The sequence below is a fragment of the Oncorhynchus keta genome, chromosome 1 (genome assembly GCF_023373465.1).
Source record: "Oncorhynchus keta strain PuntledgeMale-10-30-2019 chromosome 1, Oket_V2, whole genome shotgun sequence".
Classification (NCBI taxonomy): domain Eukaryota; kingdom Metazoa; phylum Chordata; class Actinopteri; order Salmoniformes; family Salmonidae; genus Oncorhynchus; species Oncorhynchus keta.
The window spans coordinates 44,613,906-44,638,255 of NC_068421.1; the positions used below are offsets into that span (position 1 = coordinate 44,613,906).

The 24,350-nt window shown below is 43.2% G+C and overlaps 2 protein-coding genes across 9 annotated transcripts; both read right to left on the reverse strand.

The window, feature by feature from the left end:
- Window positions 1-1,530: 1,530 nt before the first annotated feature.
- LOC118386098 (uncharacterized protein C19orf47 homolog) lies at window positions 1,531-7,077 on the reverse strand. Of its 4 annotated transcripts, none has more exons than XM_035773525.2 (8): window positions 6,939-7,077; window positions 5,535-5,622; window positions 3,867-3,981; window positions 3,467-3,548; window positions 3,140-3,265; window positions 2,855-3,001; window positions 2,538-2,611; window positions 1,531-2,436 (listed from the first exon to the last, which is right to left on the reverse strand). In XM_035773525.2, the coding sequence occupies exons 1-8, from the start codon at window positions 6,955-6,957 to the stop codon at window positions 1,906-1,908; spliced, it is 1,182 nt and encodes a 393-aa protein (XP_035629418.1). In that variant the 5' UTR covers window positions 6,958-7,077; the 3' UTR covers window positions 1,531-1,905. The 4 variants fall into 4 exon arrangements, with proteins under 4 accessions (XP_035629418.1, XP_035629435.1, XP_035629426.1 ...); XM_035773542.2 differs by lacking the exon at window positions 6,939-7,077 and adding an exon at window positions 6,778-6,916; XM_035773533.2 differs by lacking the exon at window positions 6,939-7,077 and adding an exon at window positions 5,772-6,442 and having other exon boundaries at window positions 2,930-3,001.
- A 2,740-nt stretch (window positions 7,078-9,817) lies between these two features.
- Window positions 9,818-18,117, reverse strand: LOC118386125 (protein FosB-like). Of its 5 annotated transcripts, none has more exons than XM_052525817.1 (6): window positions 17,733-18,115; window positions 17,342-17,523; window positions 15,502-15,888; window positions 15,171-15,278; window positions 14,404-14,772; window positions 9,818-14,281 (listed from the first exon to the last, which is right to left on the reverse strand). In XM_052525817.1, exons 1-6 carry the CDS (start codon window positions 17,794-17,796, stop codon window positions 14,249-14,251), a joined length of 1,143 nt encoding a protein of 380 aa, XP_052381777.1. In that variant the 5' UTR covers window positions 17,797-18,115; the 3' UTR covers window positions 9,818-14,248. The 5 variants fall into 5 exon arrangements, with proteins under 5 accessions (XP_052381777.1, XP_052381774.1, XP_052381773.1 ...); XM_052525814.1 differs by having other exon boundaries at window positions 9,818-13,385; window positions 17,733-18,114; XM_052525813.1 differs by having other exon boundaries at window positions 9,818-14,772; window positions 15,532-15,888; window positions 17,733-18,117.
- Window positions 18,118-24,350: the final 6,233 nt, after the last annotated feature.

Here is a 24,350-nt window from a genome sequence, read left to right on the forward strand (position 1 = left end):
CCAAAACATCAGCGAGGAAACATAGGAACTGAAAAGTGGTCTGTGGTAACCACCTGCAGAACCACTCCTTTATTGGGGGTGTCTTGCTAAATGCCTATAATTTCCACCTGTTGTCTATTCCATTTGCACAACAGCATGTGAAATTTATTGTCAGTGTTGCTTCCTAAGTGGACAGTTTGATTTCACAGAAGTGTGATTGACTTGGAGTTACATTGTGTTGTTTAAGTGTTCCCTTTATTTTTTTGAGCAGTGTATATACAGTGTAGCAAATTTCTGGTGAAGTTCAATAAAAATAAAAAAAAATTTAAAGATAGAAAGTTGGGTGAACACCTCTTAAGTATTGTATCAATATCAAGGGGACATTTACATATCAGTTCCTGTACCATGCGGAATAATGGCAAACCAGGGTGTTATTCATGAAAGCACAACATTACACAACATGTATACTGAGCAAAAATATAAACACAACTTGTGTTGGTTCCATGTTTCAAAAATGTTGCATACTCAAACATATTATTTCTCTCAAATGTTTTGCACAAATGTGTTTCCATCCCTGTCAGTGAACATTTATCCTTTGCAAAGATCATCCATCCACCTGACAGGTGTGGCATATCAAGAAGCCGATTAAACAGCACGATCATTACATAGGTGCACCTTGTGCTGGGGGGACAATAAAAGGCCACTAAAATGTGCAGCTTTGTCACACAACACAATGCCACAAATGTCTCAAGTTTTTAGAGAGATTGCGATTGGCACGCTGACTGTAGGAATGTCCACCAGAGCTGTTGCCAGATAATCTACCATAATCTCCGCCGTTTTTGAGAATTTGGCAGTACGTCCAACCGGCCTTACAAACCGTGTGTAATCATGCCAGCCCAGGACCTCTACATCTGGCATTTTCACCTGGTGGATCGTCTGAGACCAGCCACCCGGACAACTGATGAAACCGAGGAGAATTTCTGTCTGTAATAAAGCCATTTTGTGGTGAAAAACTAAATTCTGATTGGCTATGCCTGGCACCCCAGTGGGTCGGCCTATGCCCTCCCAGGCATGTGAAATCCATTGATTAGGGACTAATGAATTCATATAAAATCGACTAATTTCCTTATATGAACTATAACTCAGTAAAAATCATTGAAATTGTTGCATGTTGCGTATATATTTTTGTTCAGTATAGATAGAAATGTATGGTGCAGAACTAACATGATTCTTTGTTAGTCAATAAAACTCTATACGTTACACTTCTATCTGCAATGTACTGAATAAGCCCTGGGGGAAAAAAACTCACAATAACATCTACATACAGGTCAATGGTGGGTGACTTCCTATTCTGTGAACAGACAACTCTGAATATCTTGGCTTTCAAGCGGATCGTTGTACACAACCAGAGGTTCAATGTGGTGGTGGAGCCTTCACAACAATACGAGTCTACACTTTTCTACAAATGCAGTTCATATAAAAATGAAGCTGATGAGATGCTCTTGCTTGTGGGTTAAGAGGTTGCTTTATGTGTTGTTTGCCTGTTGCCGTTGTTGCCGGACTAGTGTTACAGCATGAACGTCTTAAGTGGACTGTACCCGGTAGTCACAGCCCGGTGGAGGCGAGTGCTGAGGTGATACGGTGAACATTACATCCTGCATTCCCACAATCCCTTTTCATCACTGAGCCAACTCCTAGAAGCAGTAAGCCTAAAATACAGACCTGTTTTGTACTAACATTCCACCTCTTGTACTCCGTGTCATATAATAAACATAGCATGACAGGGAGGGGAATGTTAGCGCAAACAGACTGGTACCCAGGCTAGCTGTCTATGTGATGTTACCAACATGTCACAATAACTAGCCTTCCGGATGGATGCAAATAATATAAAGAAACGGTATAGGTCTAATCGTGGCCTGATATGCGTTAGGTCCTCTTGCTGCCCAGTCTCTTAAAGACATTGACTGACCCTACGTCCATCTGAGCCCCAAAACTCTCCCCTCCTCCAGCCCTGGTGCTGCTGCTGACCTTGGGGCTAGCCAGGACCAGGCCTGGCCGAGCCTTATTTCTGGTGCTGGTCACACGGCTGTCCTGGGTGTCGGCCGGCGGTGGGGAGGCATTTGGTTTACCCAGTCTCTGAAGCACGCTGCGCTTGGCAGGGGGGAGGCCATTGGGGGAGGAAGAGGAGGAGGAGGGAGAGTCAGTAGGGGGGAGTTTGATCTTCACTCCTAGGCGGCGGAGGGTGGTGGGGGCCCGCTTGGGGGCCACAGGCTCTTTCTTTTGGGAGGGAGGGAGTCGCTTTAGGACGCCAGCGTACTGTAGGACCGAACCCTCTCCATCACTATTATCATCCTCCTCCTCCTCCTGCTCTGCTCCGTCTACATCAACCCTTCCTGCTGTTCCCTGCTCCTCCTCTGCTTCGTCTGCTCGGCCCAGACGACTGAACACACCCGTGGCCTGGAGAGAGACGGCCATGAGAGCAGAGAGGCCATGCCCTGACTAACACTCAACGTCACTCACATAGACACACATGTAACGTGTCAAAAGAGAGGGCTCACCTTGCTGCTGCCCGTGGTGGTGTCGGCTTTGGACTCGGCTCCCAGTCGCTCAAACACAGACATCCGCTTGCTCCCTTTTTATGGGTAAGAGAGAGTTAAAAAGAGAAATATACTGTCACACACAGACATTTTAAGAGACACACACAGAAAGAGTGGGATGGTGGGTTCTAGTTAGGGATAGGGGTCATCTTTATCATGGTAGGAGATAAAGACATTTCAAGACCCATTTCCTTTAGATAATGTTAGTGGGATGAGAATTAAAGGAGGTTGAATGATTAGTTTCCTTGGTTCACCCTGGCCAGAAGGTGAGGCCCTACCTTTCTTGGCCTGCTGGGCCAGGATTCGGGCGGTGCGTGCCGTGGTGCCTTTGGGCATGTTGATGATGTACTTGCCTTCCATCTCTGCAGTCACGCGGCGACGCTTTGCCGGCAGACCGTTCCCATCGTCAGCAGGTCGGCTCAGCACTGGGAAAGAGAGAGAAAGGATTGGGGGGTGTGAAATGAGGTAGAGAAGAAAAAGGGAGATGTTGTGGGAGGGAGACAGAGAGTCAGTGTGACATCGATATAACAGAAGGCCAGTCCACACAGAGAGTGGGTAGCTACCTGCTTTGCCACTCTTCGCCTGTTTGTTCGACACGGTCACAGAGATTGCCCGGTTGTCCGGGTGATGGGCTGGTGTGGTTGGCGGTGAGTCGTGGCTCAAGGCGTTGGCAATCATACGTGTGGCGGCTGCAGAGGATTATAAACATATGGTGAGAATTCTGGCACAGATTGACTCCCGCCATTACCCAAATGGGTGCTACTGCTCATTGGTAGTGGAAGGGGTGACTTATCATACTGTGTTAAATCCTTTGAGAAAAGCTCTACATAAAAGGCAGATCACTGGTATGACATTCATAACGGTTCATTGATTTGAATTTAAACACTCACGGGTGTTGGCAGTTCTTCTGAGTTCGGTCTGAATGCTGGACTGTCCTGAGGTTATGGCCTGTGTGGCCATTTTGCACATGTCCTGGAGAGGGAAAGAGGAGGTGGGAGAGAGGCAGCACTAGACTAACTGCTGTCAAAAGTGCATTAAAAATAGCAAGTCTTTTGGCAAAGCACCATCTCTACCGCTTGAGCTATAGTGGTGCATTGGAGGAAGTGATCCCAGGATATGCCGAAAGCTCTTTAAAATGAATGATGCAACAGGAAGTCATTGTATCTTTCAGCCCATCATTTCTCTAGACTGGTGGTCAACCAACCTGTCGATCGCAATAGACTGGTAGATCTTCAAGGCATTCCCAGTGGCTCTGAATAAGAGCATGCTATACACAAGCTGCCTCCTTACCTGTCGGTAGACCTGTTTGGCGTGTTTGAGGATGGCAATAATGTCACCGATGACAGTGATGCCCAGGTCCATCATGATCTCCTTACTGAGATCCATCAGCATGGTCTTCTGGATCCTGCAGAGAGAGCGAGCCAGATAAAGATTTAAATCGTACTAATAAAAGAATGGATGTGATTTTCTTCTCTCGAAACTAATGGAAATTATTCATGTCTGATTACCGAATGAATAATGAATTTTATGTGTCAAATCGCCAACCCGTCCCTTTTGTGATTAATTGACACTAACAAACATTACAATAATTCACTATGGTAATTAAATGACAATTCTTCTTCCGGTGTTCCCTGCATTGCGCATCGCATAAAGAGAAGAAGAAAGAAACGGTACAAATCAATATATAATAGTAAATGACATCCCTAGAGCAGTAAAACATACATACATACATACATACATACATACATACATACATACATACATACATACATACATACATACATACATACAAATAAATACAGAAAAAAAGGAGGAAAAGGAAACAGAAGTCACTTGAACCCGGTCTGGCACAATGAGAAGATTCATATGGAAGACATACACAATCTATATACACACACACACCATTAACCACATAGAAGCTAAATATTTTTAGAAAATGTAATTATAGGTAGCCATTTTTCTTTTTTTCCAAGCTTTATTTAAATATTCCGCAAAAGGAAATACACCATGGACAAAAACCAATTTCCCCTCATCACTCGGCCACATAATTCCTTGGTATATCTGGTGTGCTTTCTGGAATAAGAGCAAGCGTATATCGTAGTAGAAAGGGCGATAGAGGATAAAATGAGTTTCATTCTCCATTTCTTCAAGGTCCCAATACTTACATAGTCTTTCTTCCATTTCATCACAATACTGACCTGTTTCAATAGGCAGGGGCAATATCCCTGATCTTACCTGTGCTTTTAGGTAGGTTATACATAATATACCTCACACACAAATTCACCCGTATAAAAACAAAAGGTTCTCAATTTGGGTTTATGATTCCTCTCCACCAGCCACCCCCATATTGCATCAACAGTTGTTAAAAATATATATATCTATATCTCCCTTAATTTTGGTTTTCACACAGACGTTCAGTCAGACTCATGAAAATGGTTGGACATTTCAGTTGCCCAGACTCCCCCTATCGATAGATCCCATAGAACGACTTTACTAGCTATTCTGGCAGTTGTCATTTCCAACAGTCTATTCCAAAGTCTCACCATACATGCCTTCCATCTCACCTCACAGGGTTCCCAGACCATATCCCCAGTTATTGCAAGTATAGGTGCAAACTCCGGCTGAATAGTCCAGAACAGGACACACGCATGTCTGATAGAGTTTGGAATACGTAGCAAAACCAATATATTTTAGTGTTATTGTTTTCCCTATAACTCCTCCAAGAGCTCTACTTGCTGAGTCGTCCAGGGCAGATATTCCCGAATAGAACAGTAATAGGTTCATCAAGAAAAAGACCCAAAAATGTATAATTGCTAGTAAACTCAAGAATGTCTTCACCAAAACTGAAAAACACTTCTCTTAGTACCTTAAATACCAATAATCAAATGAAAAGGTCAGACAATCTTTCCTTTTGCGGTGAACTGTTCCAGGCCAAGGAGTTAAGATGGCCTTTATTACCTGTTGTCCACAAAAGACACGGCATAGTTGACAGCAAGACCAGCAGGGATCCCAGCATCCTTGAAGAACTGGATCCACTCCGAGGTGGCTGAAAAGACAAGAGAAAACAAACACCTCGACTTTAATTGCTGAAGTGTTTACATGTACTATGTGTTAACTTATAAGAGGTATATTACAAAAATTATTCTTAAAAATTAGTTTTCAATGTCAATACTAAAAGCTATCAAACGTATTGACCTTCAAAGTTATAACTCAAAGCCATCTGATTAGGCTAGATCCATTTTCAGTGAGATCCAATGGAAAATACCAAATGTAAACCCTGGGGACAGGACAGGCTTGCAGTCTGGCCAGCTGGGTGTTATTTATAAAACCATGATGGAGCTTCTTGTGGTGAGCGAAATTCCACTGGGGTTCATAGACACATTTGATATTGCCAGTGTTTCCCCCAGAACAATACTTATGCCATCAAGTAAATTACTTAATTTTACAGTATCACGCACAATAAAATGTTTGTATTTTATTAAACTGACTGGTCTCTGTTTAGCTAAATAGAGGGAGAAAACAGGCAGCTAGTCAGTCCAAACATTAGCTAAAAAGGCCCTGTTTGCAGTGTGTGGGCTACTTGTCTCAAACACATACAATAACTCGCTAACTAAACTAGTTAACCAACCGTTCTCAGTTTAGGTTTAATATCACGACGGCCTCTACGAAACGTATGACAATTTTCACAAGGCGAACTTTCGGTAGTTGTTCTAGCGACCTACCCTCCCCTGCAGCAAGCTAACGTTAAATGTTTAGTGTGTGGCTGTGGGCTAGCGAACTAGCTACAAGTTGACTTGCTAGCCAATTTAGCTAGCTAACGTTAATGTGAATGAAAATGTTGGTTCGCGATAGCGATATTAGTTACAACGTCGTACCTATCAGTCAACACGGTGGCGCCAATGATAAGCTAGTAACCAGTCCCACGTATGTTCGTGGTAATAATATAATAATAATAATGCCATTTAGCTGACGCTTTTATCCAAAGCGACTTACAGTCATGTGTGCATACATTCTACGTATGGGTGGTCCCGGGAATGTTGGCGTTACAAGCGCCATGCTCTACCAACTGAGCCACAGAAGGACCATGTGATATGTAAAACAATGTAACTACAAACAATAATGATGCACGAGCAATTTTGAATAGCTAACCGGCTAACGTTAGCTACATTACATTCGGCACTTGACTTGTGTCCGTACACACCATGTTAGCTAGGTAGACATACAGCGAACAGTCTCCCTACACTCCAAACAGAATCAAATTAACATCTTTACTCAGTATCCTAATTTTAATTGTGGAGAAATATGTTTTTGAGTCTTTTTAAGCGATCCTCCACGTCATTTGGGCCCTTTTATGTCACTCACCTGTGGTAACGGACGCCATGTTTACAGGAGACGGCTCCGTTCGTGACGTAATTTCCGTTGCATTTTTTTTTAAGTAACATATTTTCACCACATGAGTGCAGTGTAACCCTTCAATCTACTGCCATAAATGGTCGTTCTTTTTTGGAGACGTTTCTTCTTCTTCTTCTTCTTCTTCTTCTTCTTCTTCTTCTTCTTCTTCTTCGATGTTTAACGGCGGTTGGTATGAAATGTGTTGCATTACTGCCACCCACTAGACTGGAGTACAACTCCCATATACTTCGCTTGAAAAATACAAATGTAATAAAGAAATAAATACTCTACCATCTAACACTACACTCACTAATTTCAAAATTATATCAAATAAAATTAACATCGCCCCACTCCACTAATTATATTTATTCCTACCTCATGCCATTAAGGATGAGACATCACCACTTAACACATCACCACTTAACACACCCTGTAACTCTTCTGATGTCAAGTCTCGTACACCCAAACCTCTCTGCAGCTGCCACCACCACCTCAATTTTCTGCGACTTCCGTTCCATCCCTGCAGTACAGTTGATAGCCATTGTTATAAATGCTAAAAATCCAATCTTATTGAAACTTATATCACTTTTTGGCCAATCCCTCTGTACTGGTATGTCTCTACTACTCTTACCACCTCTTAACCCATCTTCCTCTACTTTCTCCATTGCCTCAGCATATGACAACTTCTGTTCTACTCTAACCCTGGAAACCTCAACCTGCCTCTCCCACACGGGACGTTTCTGATCCCCAGCTTCATGTGCACCCCTACAATTAACACATTCCACTACTTTCCCCAATGCTACATATTCCTTTGTCTCGTGCCCTTTGGCACACTTCTCACATCGTGGACTCTCCCTCCTACACACTCCTGCCACATGCCCATAAGCTTGTATTTGGCACATAAGCTCATACAGGATAACTTATATAACTTGTATATCCTAACTTCCTAACTTTGTCGGGCAGAGACTCAACATCAAAACTCAAAAGAACAGACACTTCTGTTTCCCCACTCTCGCCACCCTGTCTGCGTCGCATCAAACGACGAGCATCACAAACACCGGGAACCTTTCCCCTCAGCTGGTAAACTTTTATATTCACTGCTACCCCAGTTATCACTCCTTTCATTGGTGCCCTTTTCTTGAGAGCGAAACAATTCACTTTTGCTGCCCCCATTTGTTTTACTCCGAGCGCCTTCTCCCTCTGACTAACGGAAACACAAACAATTATCACTAGGCCACTTCTGGTTACCCTCGCCGATTCCACATTTTCCAACACTTTTTTCACCCACCGTGAAACCACAAATGGATCAGCCAAAAGGCAGAGTCCACTTTTTCCATAAACTTCACTCGTACTGTCACAGACTCATCTTTTTCCTGACCCTCGGTGCATACCTCGGTCTCCGATAACTTCACCACATCTACCACCTCCGAGACTTCACCCTCATTCACTTCCATTTCTCCTCCTGTCTTCAGGTCCATTCTTTACACTTTCTACCATTCTTTACACATTCTACCATTCTTTACACGTTATACCATTCTTTACACTTTATGCCATTCTTTACACTTTCTACCATTCTTTACACTTTCTACCATTCTTTACACTTTATACCATTCTTTACACTTTATACCATTCTGCTTTAACATCTCACTTTTTTTCACAATTTTTATCTGACTCAAGCTCACCCTCTTCCTCCCTCTCTCTCTTAGATATCCTCTCCCTCTCTTTTTCCCTCCATTCCTCCTCCGTTTCCCAAGAATACATCTCCGTATGATAATACTGCACTACTCCTGACAACCATTTTGTCCTTGCTTTCTCTAGGGACTCCATTTCCCGACCCTTTGGGGACTTTTCAGTGGCATGGCATTTTATGATAGAGGTGAGGTATGGGGCCACAGCACACACACACACACACACACACACACACACACACACACACACACACACACACACACACACACACACACACACACACACACACACACACACACACACACACACACACACACACACACACACACACACACACACACACACACACACACACACACACACACACACTAACACATGACAAATCACCTTGATACTATATTGCTGTTTATTGAATGCTATTTTCTCCAAAATAAAGATTTGGATGGTAATATAAACAGTTACGGAGGGGAAAGCCCACTCAGCTTTCACAGTCTATCAAGAACAACGATGAGTAAAGTTCCCCTCCGACAAGTAAAATAAGAGAGAATGGGGGAAAGGAGTTAGGATGGGTTGGACACACAGAGAGAGAGAGAGAGAGAGAGAGAGAGAGAGAGAGAGAGAGAGAGGGAGAGGGAGAGAGAGAGGGAGAGAGAGAGAGAGAGAGAGAGAGAGAGGAGAGGGAGAGAGAGAGAGAGAGAGAGAGAGAGAGAGAGAGAGATAGAGAGAGAGGTAGAGAGAGAGAGAGAGAGAGAGAGAGAGAGAGAGAGAGAGAGAGAGAGGGAGAGGGAGAGAGAGAGAGAGGGAGAGAGAGAGAGAGAGAGATAGACAGACAGAGAGAGAGAAAGTGAGGGAGAGAGAAAGAGAGAGAGAGAGAGAGAGAGAGAGAGAGAGAGAGAGAGAGAGAGAGAGAGAGAGAGAGAGAGAGAGAGAGAGAGAGAGAGAGAGGGGAAAATATGACAGGTGTACTGTCGTCACATCTGGTCCATTTGAAAAAGATAGACAATACTGTATAATATAATCAGAGGTTAAATTGATCCCCCTCAGAAACAGATGCAAGAGAAGGTTATTGAGCATTACATTTCATCAATTATTATACTTATTTTATGCATTGAACAAGGACAAATGTGTAGTTATCAAAGCACCATCATTATATCTATCACTTGAGATGTTTTATTTATTTTATTTTTATTTCACCTTTATTTAACCAGGTAGGCCTAAACCCTATTTAGTTTTGGGCCTCAGCTGTTACAAATAGTCTCAAAATGTCTTGAGTATAAATTCCCGTAAAATTTCCGGGTCCATTTTCATTAGTCACTGCTGATCACAACAATGCAACCATTGCTTCACAGAAAAAGACAAACATCTGTTCACATATAAAGTCAGAAATAAACTTTCTAGAGAAGGCATTCGAGGAAAAGACAAAGGTTCTATTGAAGGAAATTACAAAAATATCAGTCACAAGGCATCAAAGGAAAATGCAAAAAATGAAGGGTTTTGAAAAATTTCTTGAAGAGTCATATATTTATAATCAAGGTCTGCCCCTCAACCTCCACTCAATTAGGTCAAGACCTCTTGGCCCAAACATAGATACCGGGCTATGTGAATGAAAGATCACGGTACAGTTTATAATAGGGGTGGAAGATCCCAACAATACATGATCACACTGGACACGTAGCATAGCAGAAAGAGAGCGCCAGAAGACTTCTGGCACGGTGTAAATGAAGCTTTTCATATGATTTGATACATGTCTATCCTAGAGGATATGAGTGTTTCAATTGCAGTACATAACATTGCAAGTTTGCAACTCGTGGAAAAAATAAGGCATTTATCAACCACGCAAATGGTAAAAGACCTCTTGTCTGTTCCAGTCAATCTTGTATGGAGGTATTTGTATGAAGGCAGGTTCACTGATACAACAAAGTTACTCAGTTTATTTCATCATTGCTACATATGTCCATGGCCCATCTCAACTTGGATTGTTAGAAAAGGAAGTTCCAAAAAGGAAGTTCTCTCCCTCTCCCTCTGCCACCTCAATTATCCTCCTCTCTATTTCTCTGTCTTTACCTTTCTGCCTCTCTCATTCTCTCTCTTGGATGGTACAGATTAGAAAATTAGACTTATGTGAACTAGACCTAATTTCCTGATCTGTCCGGTGCTGACATTTGTGTGAATTCTTCCAAACCGGTAACTGAGTTTCCGGGGTAAGACAAAAATGACATAACATTCTCTAAGAGAACGCATGGTTGGAATTCAAGATATCAATGTGACACTGTTTCGGGCGTGAAATAAGAAGAATATTGGCGGAATGAATATTCAAACATGCTCTCATTCCATGGAAGAACCGTGGTATATTTTTGCCCAACTCTGGAGACTCTTCGAGCGGTTTTGATGGAGCAGGACCCATGGACCTCATCACTGATAAGTTGTAAGTGAATTTGCCAGAACAGGATGTTCTATGATAAGTTCATCTGATATACTAGAAGTAGCACCACAAAACCATTCTGTACACGAGCCATAGTTATCCAGACCGTGCCATCTATCAGTGTAAACCCCTTTCACACATCATCAACAATGCCACGGTAGGTTCATGGAAGGAAATCAAAAGGCATGGAAGTTCGTCACTCAAAATAGGCATATGAGGCCTGTCCCTTGTCGTACCACTTGAAGCCTGGCACTTAAGTTACATTTTTTTTGCTTCACAATAAAATTGGAGGGGCCCTCTTTTCAATTCACAACTAAGACTTTAGCCCATCTAATGATAAGTCAGACATTTTTTTTTCACAATCACAAGTTATGCAACAATAACTACTGTGAGGTGATTCTTTTTTTTATGAGAGCAAAACTCTCGAAAAGCTCTCCAAAAATGTCTGTTGTTCAAATCACACGATAACTACGATAACTACTTTATTGAACAGGAATGGACACTGGACTGACAGACTGTTCTCAACAAAAACATTCAATAAAAAATGATTTGCATCATTAATATTTTAATATGTATTTTGACATTCAATTCATACTAGTTTCCTCATTTTGGGTCCGTAGGAGACTAAGTGGTGACATTAAGCTTTGGTGGCATAGGCATCGGGACTGACCTCGCAGAGAAAAACAAACAAACAGGCAAATGTGAAAGCAAAAAGGCAATAGCACCACCTCAATAATCTCATCATATTGGCAAACTGCAATACATGCAGCATCACATGTTAGATATAGTTATCCTGAATAATGTGCTTTATATGTAAAACATATGAGCACAGGCAGTGATAATGTGCGTCATATTGAGGGAATGGTTAAGTATTATGGTTTTTTTTCATCATTTTTTTTTTTATAAATCTTCGTTCTTTTAGAAAAATATCAATTTTAAAACCAGCCTCAACAACGGCACCTCTGTTTCTTCATTGACAAAAATATCCCATTTATATTTTCAAACATTCATACTTCACAATAATTGTACATAGACTTAAATATACACATTTTTTTTGTATCTATATGCATATGCTTTTAAGTATACTTTTGACACGTAGAAAATGTCTTTATAGTGCACATCATGCCTCTGAAGTTGCCAAAACTAAGATAAAAAAAGAACATAATAACACAATAATTAGTTACAATGCACCAGTAAATGTAACATTAAGGGGAAAACCTCCCCTGTAAGAACAAGAACCGCTGGCAGCGACAACACAGGTAAGAGCGGAGGACAAAGCAACAACAAAAGACTCAAACGTAAAACATAACAAATGTCACTGGAAAAAAAAGGAACAAATTCACAGACAAAATGTAGAACGCACATACTCATAAAACACCCCCTCCTCTTGTCCCCTCTGTGTGTCCGGCTCCGTATTGTGCTCTCTCTCATCATGTCAACCTCAATCAAGAAATAAATAAGCGGGCCAAGTGGCTCAGAGTGGGATACACTCACAATAAATGCACCTCCCACTAGGAGAGGCACAGAGGCCACTCATCCCAATGTTCAGAGGTTGGTTGAATATTCCTTAAAAGTAAAATATTTATTTTTTTAAACATATTGGTTACCAACAGACTCATGTCCGACAAAAGCACTTTACCAAAAGTACATTCCTCTCTCAATGTTTTTTTTCTCACTGTGATATTTTCTCTGGTCAAAGGTTAGACTTAGAAACAACAACCGAAAATACTTGGTGATAAAGGAGGGTGAAGAACATTATACAAAATAGTATCAGTAACAAGTGGAGGACAATCCAGATGCTTGAAGTATGGCGGTGGTACTCTGCAGGTAAGAGGTAACCCATCCCATACCGTTGGCAAAAGCAGGATTTTTTGGGATTGTTTTAAATTCAATTCAGGCTTACGAGTACAGGGGGCTCATCCTCTCTCTCTCTGCCAAAGTTTCAGCTCTCCCTCTAGACCTCTACCTTGGCTAAAGCCTCATCTCTCATTATTCTCCCGCCGTCCTCATCTCACCGTCACAACACAAGTCTCCTTTCATCTCCATCGTTTCAACATCCAACAATGGCTCAGGAGAAGAAAGAAAAGAGTGACAACTCTTTTACATTTGTCTCCATCAAATTTGGTGTATTTTCAGTGTGTGTGTGTGTGTGTGTGTGTTTTTGATTTTGTCTGCTTTGAGCGAAATACTCCAGGGCTCCTCAGTTGGGGGTGCGTCCGCGTCCGTGTGGGACGTGTGAGGTGGGCCGGCGCTCAGTCAAGGTCCCAGGGGCTGGAAGGGCTCGGCGTGCTCTCAGGGTTCGAAGACTTCAAAGAGACAGAGAGAGACACACAGAGGAGAGAAACAAAGATGGAGAGATGGACGAAGAGCAGACGGCAGGATAAAAAGAGAAAGAGACAGATAGCTGGAGGCTGTGACGCCCTTCCCTTTCCAAGTCACAACTAATGACGAAGAAGCAAGAGGAACCGAGAGGATGAGGAAGGCGGGAGGGGAGAGCAAGAGCTCAGCAGTCTGGCTTCACAAAAAAAAAAAGACCCAAACCTCAGTCCTTCTTCCCTATTTCAGCTTGCACAAATACATTCAGCATGAAGAGAGGGATGAAAAAGATGAGAGCAGGAGCAGTGAGAGAGGAATGACCGACAGAGGGAACGACGGGGAGGATAAGTGTGCTTGTGAGATCACAGGTGAGCATGTTGCTATTTCCTGTGTGCACTGGACGTGCACGTCACAAGACGTTGACAGATTCATTGTGAATTAAGCTGGGTATGATGTCAGAGGATGTTTCAGAGATCGACTGACAACTCAGAGCCCAGAGTTTTAGACTCAATTTGAATTCACTTTAAATACTTGGTTTAGTTACGTTTAGTTTTCTCATAAGGACAACAGTGGCTTATATGCACTAAATGCAATGTGGTCAAACTTGGTTTGATTTCATGTTTTTTCAGGTCTGAGTGTGTGAGTTTGTATGGATCATCATATAATGTATGTTATCCATGTTGTTGACCTCGTCTATCATGGGCAACTGTTTTTTTGAGCAACTGGTGATTGACACAGGGGGGGTGTGTGTGTGCGCGCGTGTGGTGTGGTGTGTCTGTCGGTCAGTCAGAGAGCGAGCAGCGAGGGCGAGTTCAGGGAATCAGAGGACTGCTCGCTGCTGCTGTTTCTCTGGTTAGCGCTGACCCCGCAGGCTCCCTCTGGGTAGCTGAACACAAATGAAGATGTGTATGAAGGGTTGTAGCTGCCAGCGGCCGCGCCATCGTGGTGACCACCACCCTCACCCGGCGCAGGCTCGCTTGAGCCATAGAAAGAACTAGAAAACGCTACCTCCTGCATCATCCCCGGCTGCGGATGAACCTGCTGCTGCGGATGAACCTGCTGCTGTTGCTGCTGCGGATGAACCTGCTGCTGCTGTTGTTGCTGCTGCTGCTGCGAAGTAGAAGGCTGCGAGGTGTAGGCGGGAGGCAGGTAGAAAGTGTCCTCCACAGTCAAGCCCACGATGGAGACGGGGGCCTGTTGGGGCAGTAGGGGCTGATGCTGGAGCTGTGTGGAGCCTGAGGCCTGTTGCTCCTGGTAGGGGATCTTGCAGCTGGACTGGTGAGCCACAAGGACAAACTCCAGGCGCTCCTTCTCCTTCTGCAGCTCAGAGATCTCAGCCTCCAGCTCAGACTTCTCCTCCTCCAGGATGTCAGTCTCCTGTGGAGGGAGGGAGATAAAGAGAGAGAGGGGGGTAGAGGGTTAGACAACACAGGTGTTTTCATTCTACGTCTGTGGAGGTGGATGCACGGCTATGTTTTTAGATATAGATAGGCCTACATGTTTCCCCTTGAAATTGATACTTTAGCCCATGCTAGGACTGGTAAATTAGACTATACCAACTGTAGGCACAATAGACTGTCACAAGAACTATAATCATCTTCGCTCTCTTCATCTAATAACCCCCGTCTCTTAATAACCAACCCCTTAAATAACATCATGTGTTACTATTACTCACATACACAGTCATTATCATGAGCCTAGTTATGTAGCATAACACACTGCATATAATTATCACAGGAAGTCATTTTTGACAGCAAGAACACAGGCAAGCTCACCCCCTGCAGTCGGTCAGTGAGTTCGCGCCGGCGGTTTCGGCATTTGGCGGCTGCCAGCTTGTTCCTCTCGCGCCGAACACGCCTCTTCTCCTGCTCCTCTGGAGTCAACTGGGGGAAAATAATTAAGGAGGGATTAAGACAAATGCAAAATGTGTCTTTGCCGCGAATCTCTCTAATGCACTTGAATGGGCCGTCGCTAGCTGAGAATAACAGACATATAGATGTATCGTCAAATACAGTATCATAATGAAATGGGGCAAATGTGTTCATTCTTGCTGTCTACCCATTCGACATATAAAGATTGACACACGGGGCACACACACACACTTACAAACACACCAACATCTCCATCGTCACTCACAGACTCGTCTCGTACACGGCGGCTACGGGCCCTGGACTGACGGGCGGGGCCCGGGGCTGGGCCTTGCCCCGGGGTGTCAGAGCCTGCGGGAGTAAAACCTGAGCCAGAGGAATAACTGGGCCCTGGCAGATCATAAGGGTCTACCAGGGACACCGACTGGGCCATAGTCGAGGTCCCCGCCCCACTTTGGCCAGAGGCCTGGGACGAGATGAGAGTTGGCTGCACCATCCACTGCAGGTCCTGGCTGCTGGTGATGGCTGTGACTGTGGGCACAAAGGAGCCTGGCATATCCACTCCTCCACTGCTGCCCCCGGAACCACTGCCTACCCCGTCCCCGCCTCCAGCAGACACACAATCCTGGAACACACAGAGATGGGGGGGTTAGGCCTGAACACAGACAAAAAATGGGATGCTACCATACAATGCAATGACGACAAAAGTGTCTTGCTCTTTAAACATTGCTTTGTGAACTATTTCGATGGTGATTCCCTTGTACACAAGATGGTAGACGTCACAGCAGAAGATTGCATAGCCTTGATGTCCATAAGACACACCCTTTCAGGGTACAGTTTGACACACCCATTCTATTCGTTGCATTGTAAGACTAGTCATTAGCATGTATGTCCCCCTTATAATGTCTTATATGATCTCATTATGATCCTATCTTAATACAAATTAATAAAAACAATTTGTCAGTTACAAATGTGCTACATATAGAGACATAACACATTGATAACCCTTATAATAAGGTCGTAAAAGCTCATACAAACTTGTAAAAAGTAGTACATCATATCAGTGAATGTCACTCTTATAGAACGGTAGAATGTCAGTGAGAGTTGGAGTCTCCCAAAATCCCTGCACAACAAATATTATAAAGAGATAATTTGCAAGAATAGATTTAGGTGCCCAAATCTATCACTGGCTCTCTCTGCTTTAATTTTAGAACTGAGGCGAGCAGTGATGCCATAGTGAGCTCGGAGTTGCATTAATATTCATTTGAAAGCGTTTAAGGCAAGGCGACATGTAGCTTTCAAGGGGCCGCCTCACCCAATCAACTCGCTCGAATAAGTCCCCCCTCCTCCTTCGTCCTCCCCCGTCACACCCTCGGTGTTCCCTTAGCAACGCGACGTAACACTCCAAAATAGAACGCATTTACGTCACAGCGAGTCCTGAGAACAGGGAGCGTGGAGAGAAGCGAGCAAAGGCGGAGCTTTTTGTGCGTACGTAGGAGGGCCAAAGCGTTGTCATCCGTTGCGCTGCGTGCTGTAAACCTACCACCGAAGACAGTACACGTTGCTAGTAGAGGTGGCACAGCCTGAGTCAGAAAACATGCCGGCAGGCCAGCCTTTACTACAATACAATTCAAGTGCCTGTAGATTTCAAGGCAATTGGCACTGCATTTTTTTCACGCATGGTTGATCAGACGTGAAAGGGAAATCTTCTTGCCTTTCTCTTTCATAGAAACTATGTAACAACAAGCTTATAATTATGATGATACTCAGGTTGATAAATCAAAACTCTGCATGGTAGAACTCTAACGCGACAAGGTATAACTGCACCAGCATTTGCAAATACTACTGAACTGTAAAGCATCATTGAATTCTTAACTTAACCCATATTTCTGGAATACAGCCCACGGCCACATCATCATGTACAACATAAATCAGACTTCATGCATGATTATGTAAACATCTGTCAAATTAAATGTTTCCTCAATATTATAGTAATCAACATCTGAAATTGGGGGGAAAAGACGCATAAACTCCCTTTTCCCCCCGATACTCATCATTGCTTGACATATTGAACCTACCTGTGAGGCACTGGCCGGCGGGCTCCCGAAGGAGTCCACGGAGGAAAAGTACTGAGACTCAATAGACGGGGACGAACTTCCACGGGAGACGGAATCAAAGTCACCGGGGAACCCTTGGAACATTTCCCGGGCGGAGCCGAGAGTGAAACCTACAGTTCCCGGAGTGAGTGTGATGTCACCTGCTGTTCGAGCGAACACACAAGGGCAAGGGGAGACAGCTGTCAGTTTGATGTCATTGAAATGCAGTCTCGTGTATCTAGGATATGGACAACAGTAAATATGCATAACTGGAAACCTTGCTTTACGTGTAGCCTACGTGTATATCGGAAATCACGTAATAAGAACCGTTGTTGCTGCATTATCTAACATTCACGTTTAGAAAGTATTTTACCGTTAATGTGTTCCTTATTGGGCTCCGGTAAGATGCGATTGGTCTCTTTCCAAAAAAGTTGCATGGAGAAGGAAATCCAGTTCGCTGCTATGGAAACAGTCCTTACGTTTCGGATTTTTAAAAACTCATCGATCCTATTCAGAATCCGCTAAAATGTGTCCAATGTCCCCTTTTTACAATGTGCAATGATAGATCCATGTAAAAGTCCACTATGTGTAAACTGATCAGCGATATAGAGTCACAGTCCACAGAAGCGAGTCTTGTCTTATGAATGAAGCCATGGAGTACGAGAGAAGCATTGTAAAGGATACGAAGTCCCGCCTAGGAGTTCCGCTGACGTACGTGCCCATTTATGGGGTTGTGTTTTTGTTTGGTATCCTTGGTAATGACGTTTAGCTAGGGATTCCCTCTCCCACAGAAACCGTACAGCAGACGAGAATATAACATGTTACTATCGCAGGCACGACATATTTCTAATCAAGAAACTATTTCTGGTAGTACATTTACTGAAACAACAAGTTATGACCATTTTAGTGTGCACCTAGCCAAAGTATGTATTGTAAAGTAGATTAAATGAACATCTAAATGCACGTGTTCTTAGTGTTTTGGAGGTGTAAGCTCATGTAGCCTAATAATTATTTTGTAGACTCAGTAAACTGCCTAGGTATTGTGGAGTTAAGCTCAAGATCAAGTACAACTTTGAGGGCTAGTTTAGCACATTGCCATTTAAAAAAAAAAAGTTTACTTGGCAAGTCAGTTAAGAACTATTTCTTATTTTCAATGACGGCCTAGGAACAGTGGGTTAACTGCCTGTTCAGGGGCAGAACGACAGATTTGTACCTTGTCAGCTCGGGGATTTGAACATGAAACCTTTCGGTTACTAGTCCAACACTAGGCTACCCTGCCGCTAATGAATATGTTAAATAATAAAACAGGTATTAACGTACACACTGTCTGCCTCCTATGCGTATTATTATTATTTGCATAGGCCTAAATAGATAAATTAATATATAAACGAATATATATCTAGCATGTAGGTTAGCAAATATATAACCTTGTATATACTGTAGGCTATAACCTAGTGACAATGAAATGGGAAATGACTGAAATTACTTCTAGGCTATTGAGCAACATAATTGAAAAATAGGCTATGGGACAGGCTACTTCCTACTGGCACTATTCAAGTAGGCCTATTCAGACCGGTTGGCCATTATAAACATATGCACATTCCATTGTCGATTTCTTACGCAATTACTTGCTTTGACATCGCTCACAAGAGGAAGGAAACCCACCAGGCAAAGAGAGGAAATCCTCTCGAGTGAACTTTCTCACTGACACGCCCTCGGGAGTTCCCTTTCTTGGAGAGGCCGTGGAATCCCTCGTTCTATAACTGGGTCTTATGCTGCTGGGATTTCGACAGGTTTTTGCGCTGGTACGCTTGGACACATTCAGTTATTTTTCTTTATCATAGCATAAAGTGGCGGATCATCAGATTCCGTGCTTCTACACCTGCATTGCTTGCTGTTTGGGGTTATAGGCTGGGTTTTTGTACAGCACTCTGTGACATCAGCTGATGTAAGGTGTAATTTGATTGATTTCGTTAAGATTTCTTTATGAGCTGGTCTTTAAGACTGAAATGGAGAAGGATCGAGCATAAGCGCATGAAGCAATGAGTACGCGTTTTTGGACTTCCATTCGACATGTTTTTGTATGAGTGGAGCATCTTCAGGTAACATATCTATGGACTGTGAGTAGCAACACACTCATGCATGAAGTAGGCAAGATAGACGTGTTATTCATGAGTGTGGGATGTAAAATGTGCAGAGGGCGTCGCTGATCAATGATTCTGTTGTCATTTTTTTTTTACACAAGTTCCCAGAATAACAACGAGGGCTATTCTTTATTCAACAGCCAAACGTTTTACCAGAAAATATGTCAACAGATTGAGAGGCAGAGTGTTCCGACACGGACAGTGGGCAGCAGTGACGGAAATCGTCGCCATACACTGCTGTCACTGCAAACATCCTCTGTCGAATTGTACAGAAAATTATTCATTTTCTGTAGACTTCACCCTACGTACAGACGCCAATGGGAATATGGCAGGTGGGAGGAGGTGTGTGTGTGAGTGTGAGTGTGAGTGTGTGTGTGTGTGTGGGGGGGTCTTAAAATAGACTAGAAAAATAATTAGGTTTGCAATGCCGTAAAATGTCATGGCAGCATACATCGGTGTGTATAAGGACAGGGAATAGTGGGGATAATAACAATTAGTCAGCACTACAACGTCACCGACAAGGAACGTTCTGTACTTTGTCGGTGATCAATCGCGATGAGTAATCCGGACAGATGGTTCATGGGAAGCTCTGAGGTCATAACAATACCACTTTGACAATACATTTACCTACCTACACAGGAGAGCAGCAAGTGTTGTATTATATTAGGGGATGGTAGTTCATAATCAGGGCAGTTATCAAGAAGAGAGGTCTACAACATCAATGGGGCACAGGTATTATTGAGATCAATAGACTACCCAAAGTTTCACATTCTAACTGCATCGACTGTAAAAACGACAACAACCACTACCACCATTAAGCTGTCTAATAAAGGAAAGGGTGGTTGAATTAAGGAATGCAGTTAACATCTGCATCAGGCAAACAGCAATTAACTTGTCAGTAAACATATCTGCACTGCAAGCTGAGGCTTGCTAGGCACACACAAGAAAAACCCAGGCGTGTTCAGCATGTTTATATAATCGATCCAACGACTCTTGTTTAGGTTATATAACGGATAAAACAGGACTGGAGAGGTTTTACAGACCGACCATGTGCTTGCTATCCCTTTCTCACCACGATTAAGTCTGCTGCATGTGTACACAGTACAGCGTTGTGTTGCCTTGGAGATACCGTTCCAACACGCCTGACGTAGAAACGTAGCTACAAATGTAGTCTTTTTTGTTGTTGTTGCTTGGCAACCGGTTTCCGCAGTAACCAGTTCTTGAGTGACAGGGCAGGGGTAGAGCGTTTGTTGAGGCACGAATAAGATGGCTGACTGAAATGTATTCCACAAGTCCACGAATTTCTCGTTTAACAGCGTATTTTCAAGTTGATGATATAGCCCTGCCATTTCCGTTCAAATACAAGTTCATCGTTGTGTGATTTTGCATGCATATATCTACCTTTGTAGTCTTGCTAAGCGTTTGGAGATACTAGCTACAGCAGCGCAGCCCGTAGCCTAGCTACAAGCAAGCTAACTTATATCCTAACTTGCTTTTCAGGAGATTCCACTTGTTTGCGACTCGTGGCTAAATAGTTTGGTCGGAATTAATTATCGCAAAATAGTGTATTGATCCGCCTAGGAAGTTAGACAATCAGTTTCCATCTGCATCCACGAGTTGTTAATGCTGATTTTCATGCAAAAGTTCTGTGAATAAAAACATTTATCCCGCTGCTTGATGGAGCGATGTGAGATGTGTTGGCTTTGAAGTGCAGAACATAAATCTGCTAGAAGTCTATGTGGTGCAAAATGAAGGAGCTTACAACATTGACTGCCAGTTATTGGGTAATATTATTATCCACCATATGAATACTGCAATACCACAAGGTCATAGTATTTATTTGACTATCATTCATCATTTTCTTAAGCAAATACCTGAGGTTAAATGTTGTTTGGAAATGGTATTGTAAGCTACTCAGGGAAACTTGTTCTTAATCAAATACACATCTCAAATAGATTTAATAAGGAAAATACCCTTAGTTGTTTCTCATATGTACACCACAGAAACAGGAAATCACATGACTTTTAGGTGCTGGAAATGTGGTGACTGGTGTAGACAATACGCAAACAAACCAATAATGGCCCCCAAGCCAAATTTAGCAGCAATGTGTGACCTGTTTTCTTTTGGCTGCAACTTGTGACCCGTTTAGCCCGTTCCCATGATCTTGTATGGTTCTTTCATGGCACCATAACAACAGTAGTCTAAGGAGTTTGCTAAAGCACACACACATCTTGGATCAGACTATGACCTGTGGCTATAAGCAGTATTCTCCTAACCTTATAATTTGACAGTATATTGGTCTCATTGATATCAGGTAGCCTAAATGCCAAATGTGTAGCCATATACACCACAGTGGTATTAGGAGTACTAAATAAACCTGCATAATTGTTGGGAGTTTTACACTTTCCATCAGTGTCTTGAGAGTTCATGCATTTTGCATTACAGATGTACTGAATTTGAAATGAACCAGTAGATCTGTCCTGTGCCTGAGTGTGCTTTGTTTTGCTTGTCCTTCGTATTTCCGGGAAGCTGCTAACTCGCACTCTGCTAGTGAGGCCTGCCCCTGTTTCCTTGGGGGGCGAGGCATGTTTGCCCAGTCTTCCTGCCCCAAATATTTGTTACCAGGCAACAACCAGGCCCGTCCCACTTCAGAATGGTGTTGTTTACACCCCTTCTGGCTGCTCACCCCGACAACGTTGCCTAAACTCTCTCACAGGCTTTCACCACTGAGAGAAGTTTGACCTGAATTTCTTTCTACCCAACACACCAAAGAATTCCTCCCACCCCTCCCCCTGTTAACCACAGAAATAGAGCTGACTTTGTCTCCAAAGCTCTCTCAACAGTTTCCTCTTCTGTCTGTCATCTGTAGCTACTCACTTAGATTGCTAGACAAAATACAAAAGCTCAGCAGAATAGTTGAAGACTATGAGGCAGGCAGATTATGGGGCTATTGCTTGCTATGAAGTTAGCTCTTGGCTACACAGTTTTAGGGCTGTATATATGACAGCTGCTCTTGCTGATATAAGGGAGAAAGTCTGGCCCTATAACCTCTCCTCCCCATTCCTAGTCCGTCAAATCCAGTAATTCTTTCTTGGCAGCATAGATGGGCCATTGCCTCAGTCTAAGCAAACGTGACTTGTGTTTGTTATATTAACTGAAATATATCAGATCTGAAATTAATAACATTGGCCGCTTGAGCGAAACCTCTGAGCTCACAATGATGTTCAAACTTTTGGAACTGTGGACTTATCTTTTTTCTGTTTGTTAAAACCTCTTAACTTCCACCTATTTCTGGTTACAGTCGCTTTATTAGATATGTCAAACAACAATATATTACCGCTATGTTGAACACTCCCCCTGTTTAGTGTAGACCTATTATTAAAATGTTACAATTATCTGAGGTATGTACTGAGCAAAGAAATTGCTCAGCTCAGGAAAGAGTAATGTCTCTACTCTCTACCTCCCACTTCCACAACTACAGTTAAGTATGTATCATGTCTCTACACTCTGTTTGTTTGGGAAGGGAGACAGGGAACCCCTGTCCCCCTCCTCTGTGTTGGAGGGTGATCTCGTGATCTCGTGAAACATTCAGTCGTGTCTGGAAACATCTGGAAGGGCTAGGAGCAGAATTAGGTCATCTCGCTCTTTCTCCCTTCTGCTAGCTCTCTCCCCCTCCTGCTCGTTCTACAGCTGCCTGGGTTGTGTTATACTTGGACCAAAGACCAGGGAGTGTAAAACAGAGGATTTGCAAGGGCTAGGACTAAAACTTGATTAACCAGGCCTATCCCTCCACTTCTCCTCCTGCGACAGACAGACGGACGGACGGACGGACGGACGGACGGACGGACGGACGGACGGACGGACGGACGGACGGACGGACGGACGGACAGACAGACAGACAGACAGACAGACAGACAGAGTCAATAACTCTTACTGACTTGTGGTAGATAACAATGAACTCAGGGCTGGAGTGAGACAGGTGTTAATGCAAAGATTCACCTATTTTGAATGTTATATTGTTTTTGTGCATCTCTCTGAGCAATGTTCTATCGATTACCCGTTTTCATGTGTATCTGCACTATTCGGTGTGTTTTGCATAGAATAACCCCGGGAATTGACAGAACATCGCTCACAGATGCACAAAAACAATATAACCTATTGCAGATAGATTGTAGGTTCAATTTAATTGTTGGCCTAATTTTTAATCCCCCCCTTTTCTTGTATGACCACGCACAACAAATATATACGGGATGCCTGCCAATACATTCCTGTGTCTCTGATTGTGGACCGCATAATTGTTCCTTTTTCAGTTGCTTTTTGTTTTTGTTTGAGTGAATCCTTAGCCGTCAGCAGCAGAAATTAGCATGGCTTGTTCTATTGTATCATGCACTGCATGGGAGTTGGGTACCCAAAGTTAAATGCAATCAGTGGGTTTTAGTATTCCGCAGCTCTCCGTGACTCAGACAGCACGTCAAACCTAGACTACTTTCAACAGGCCAACTGCCATTCAGGGAGGCAGAGGGAGGAGGAGAGGGTCGAATGTCATGATTATTCCCCCCCTCTTTGTCCATCTATTTTTCAACCTATCTCTTGCCCTCCATATTCCCTTATCTCCTTCCCTTCTTATATAAGGGATGCCCTATTATTTAAGGCACGTTACATGGAGGGAGATAGGGAGTGAGTGGGAGAGAGAGGGGAAGAAAAAAGAAAATACAAATGTAGAGATACATTGGAAAGAGAGATCAAATAAGATTGGATGGAAGAGACAGAGGCAAGGGGTAGGAATGATGTCACACGACATATGTGAAGACAGAGTTCTGCATGTGCTCCCATCATCATCCCCCTCA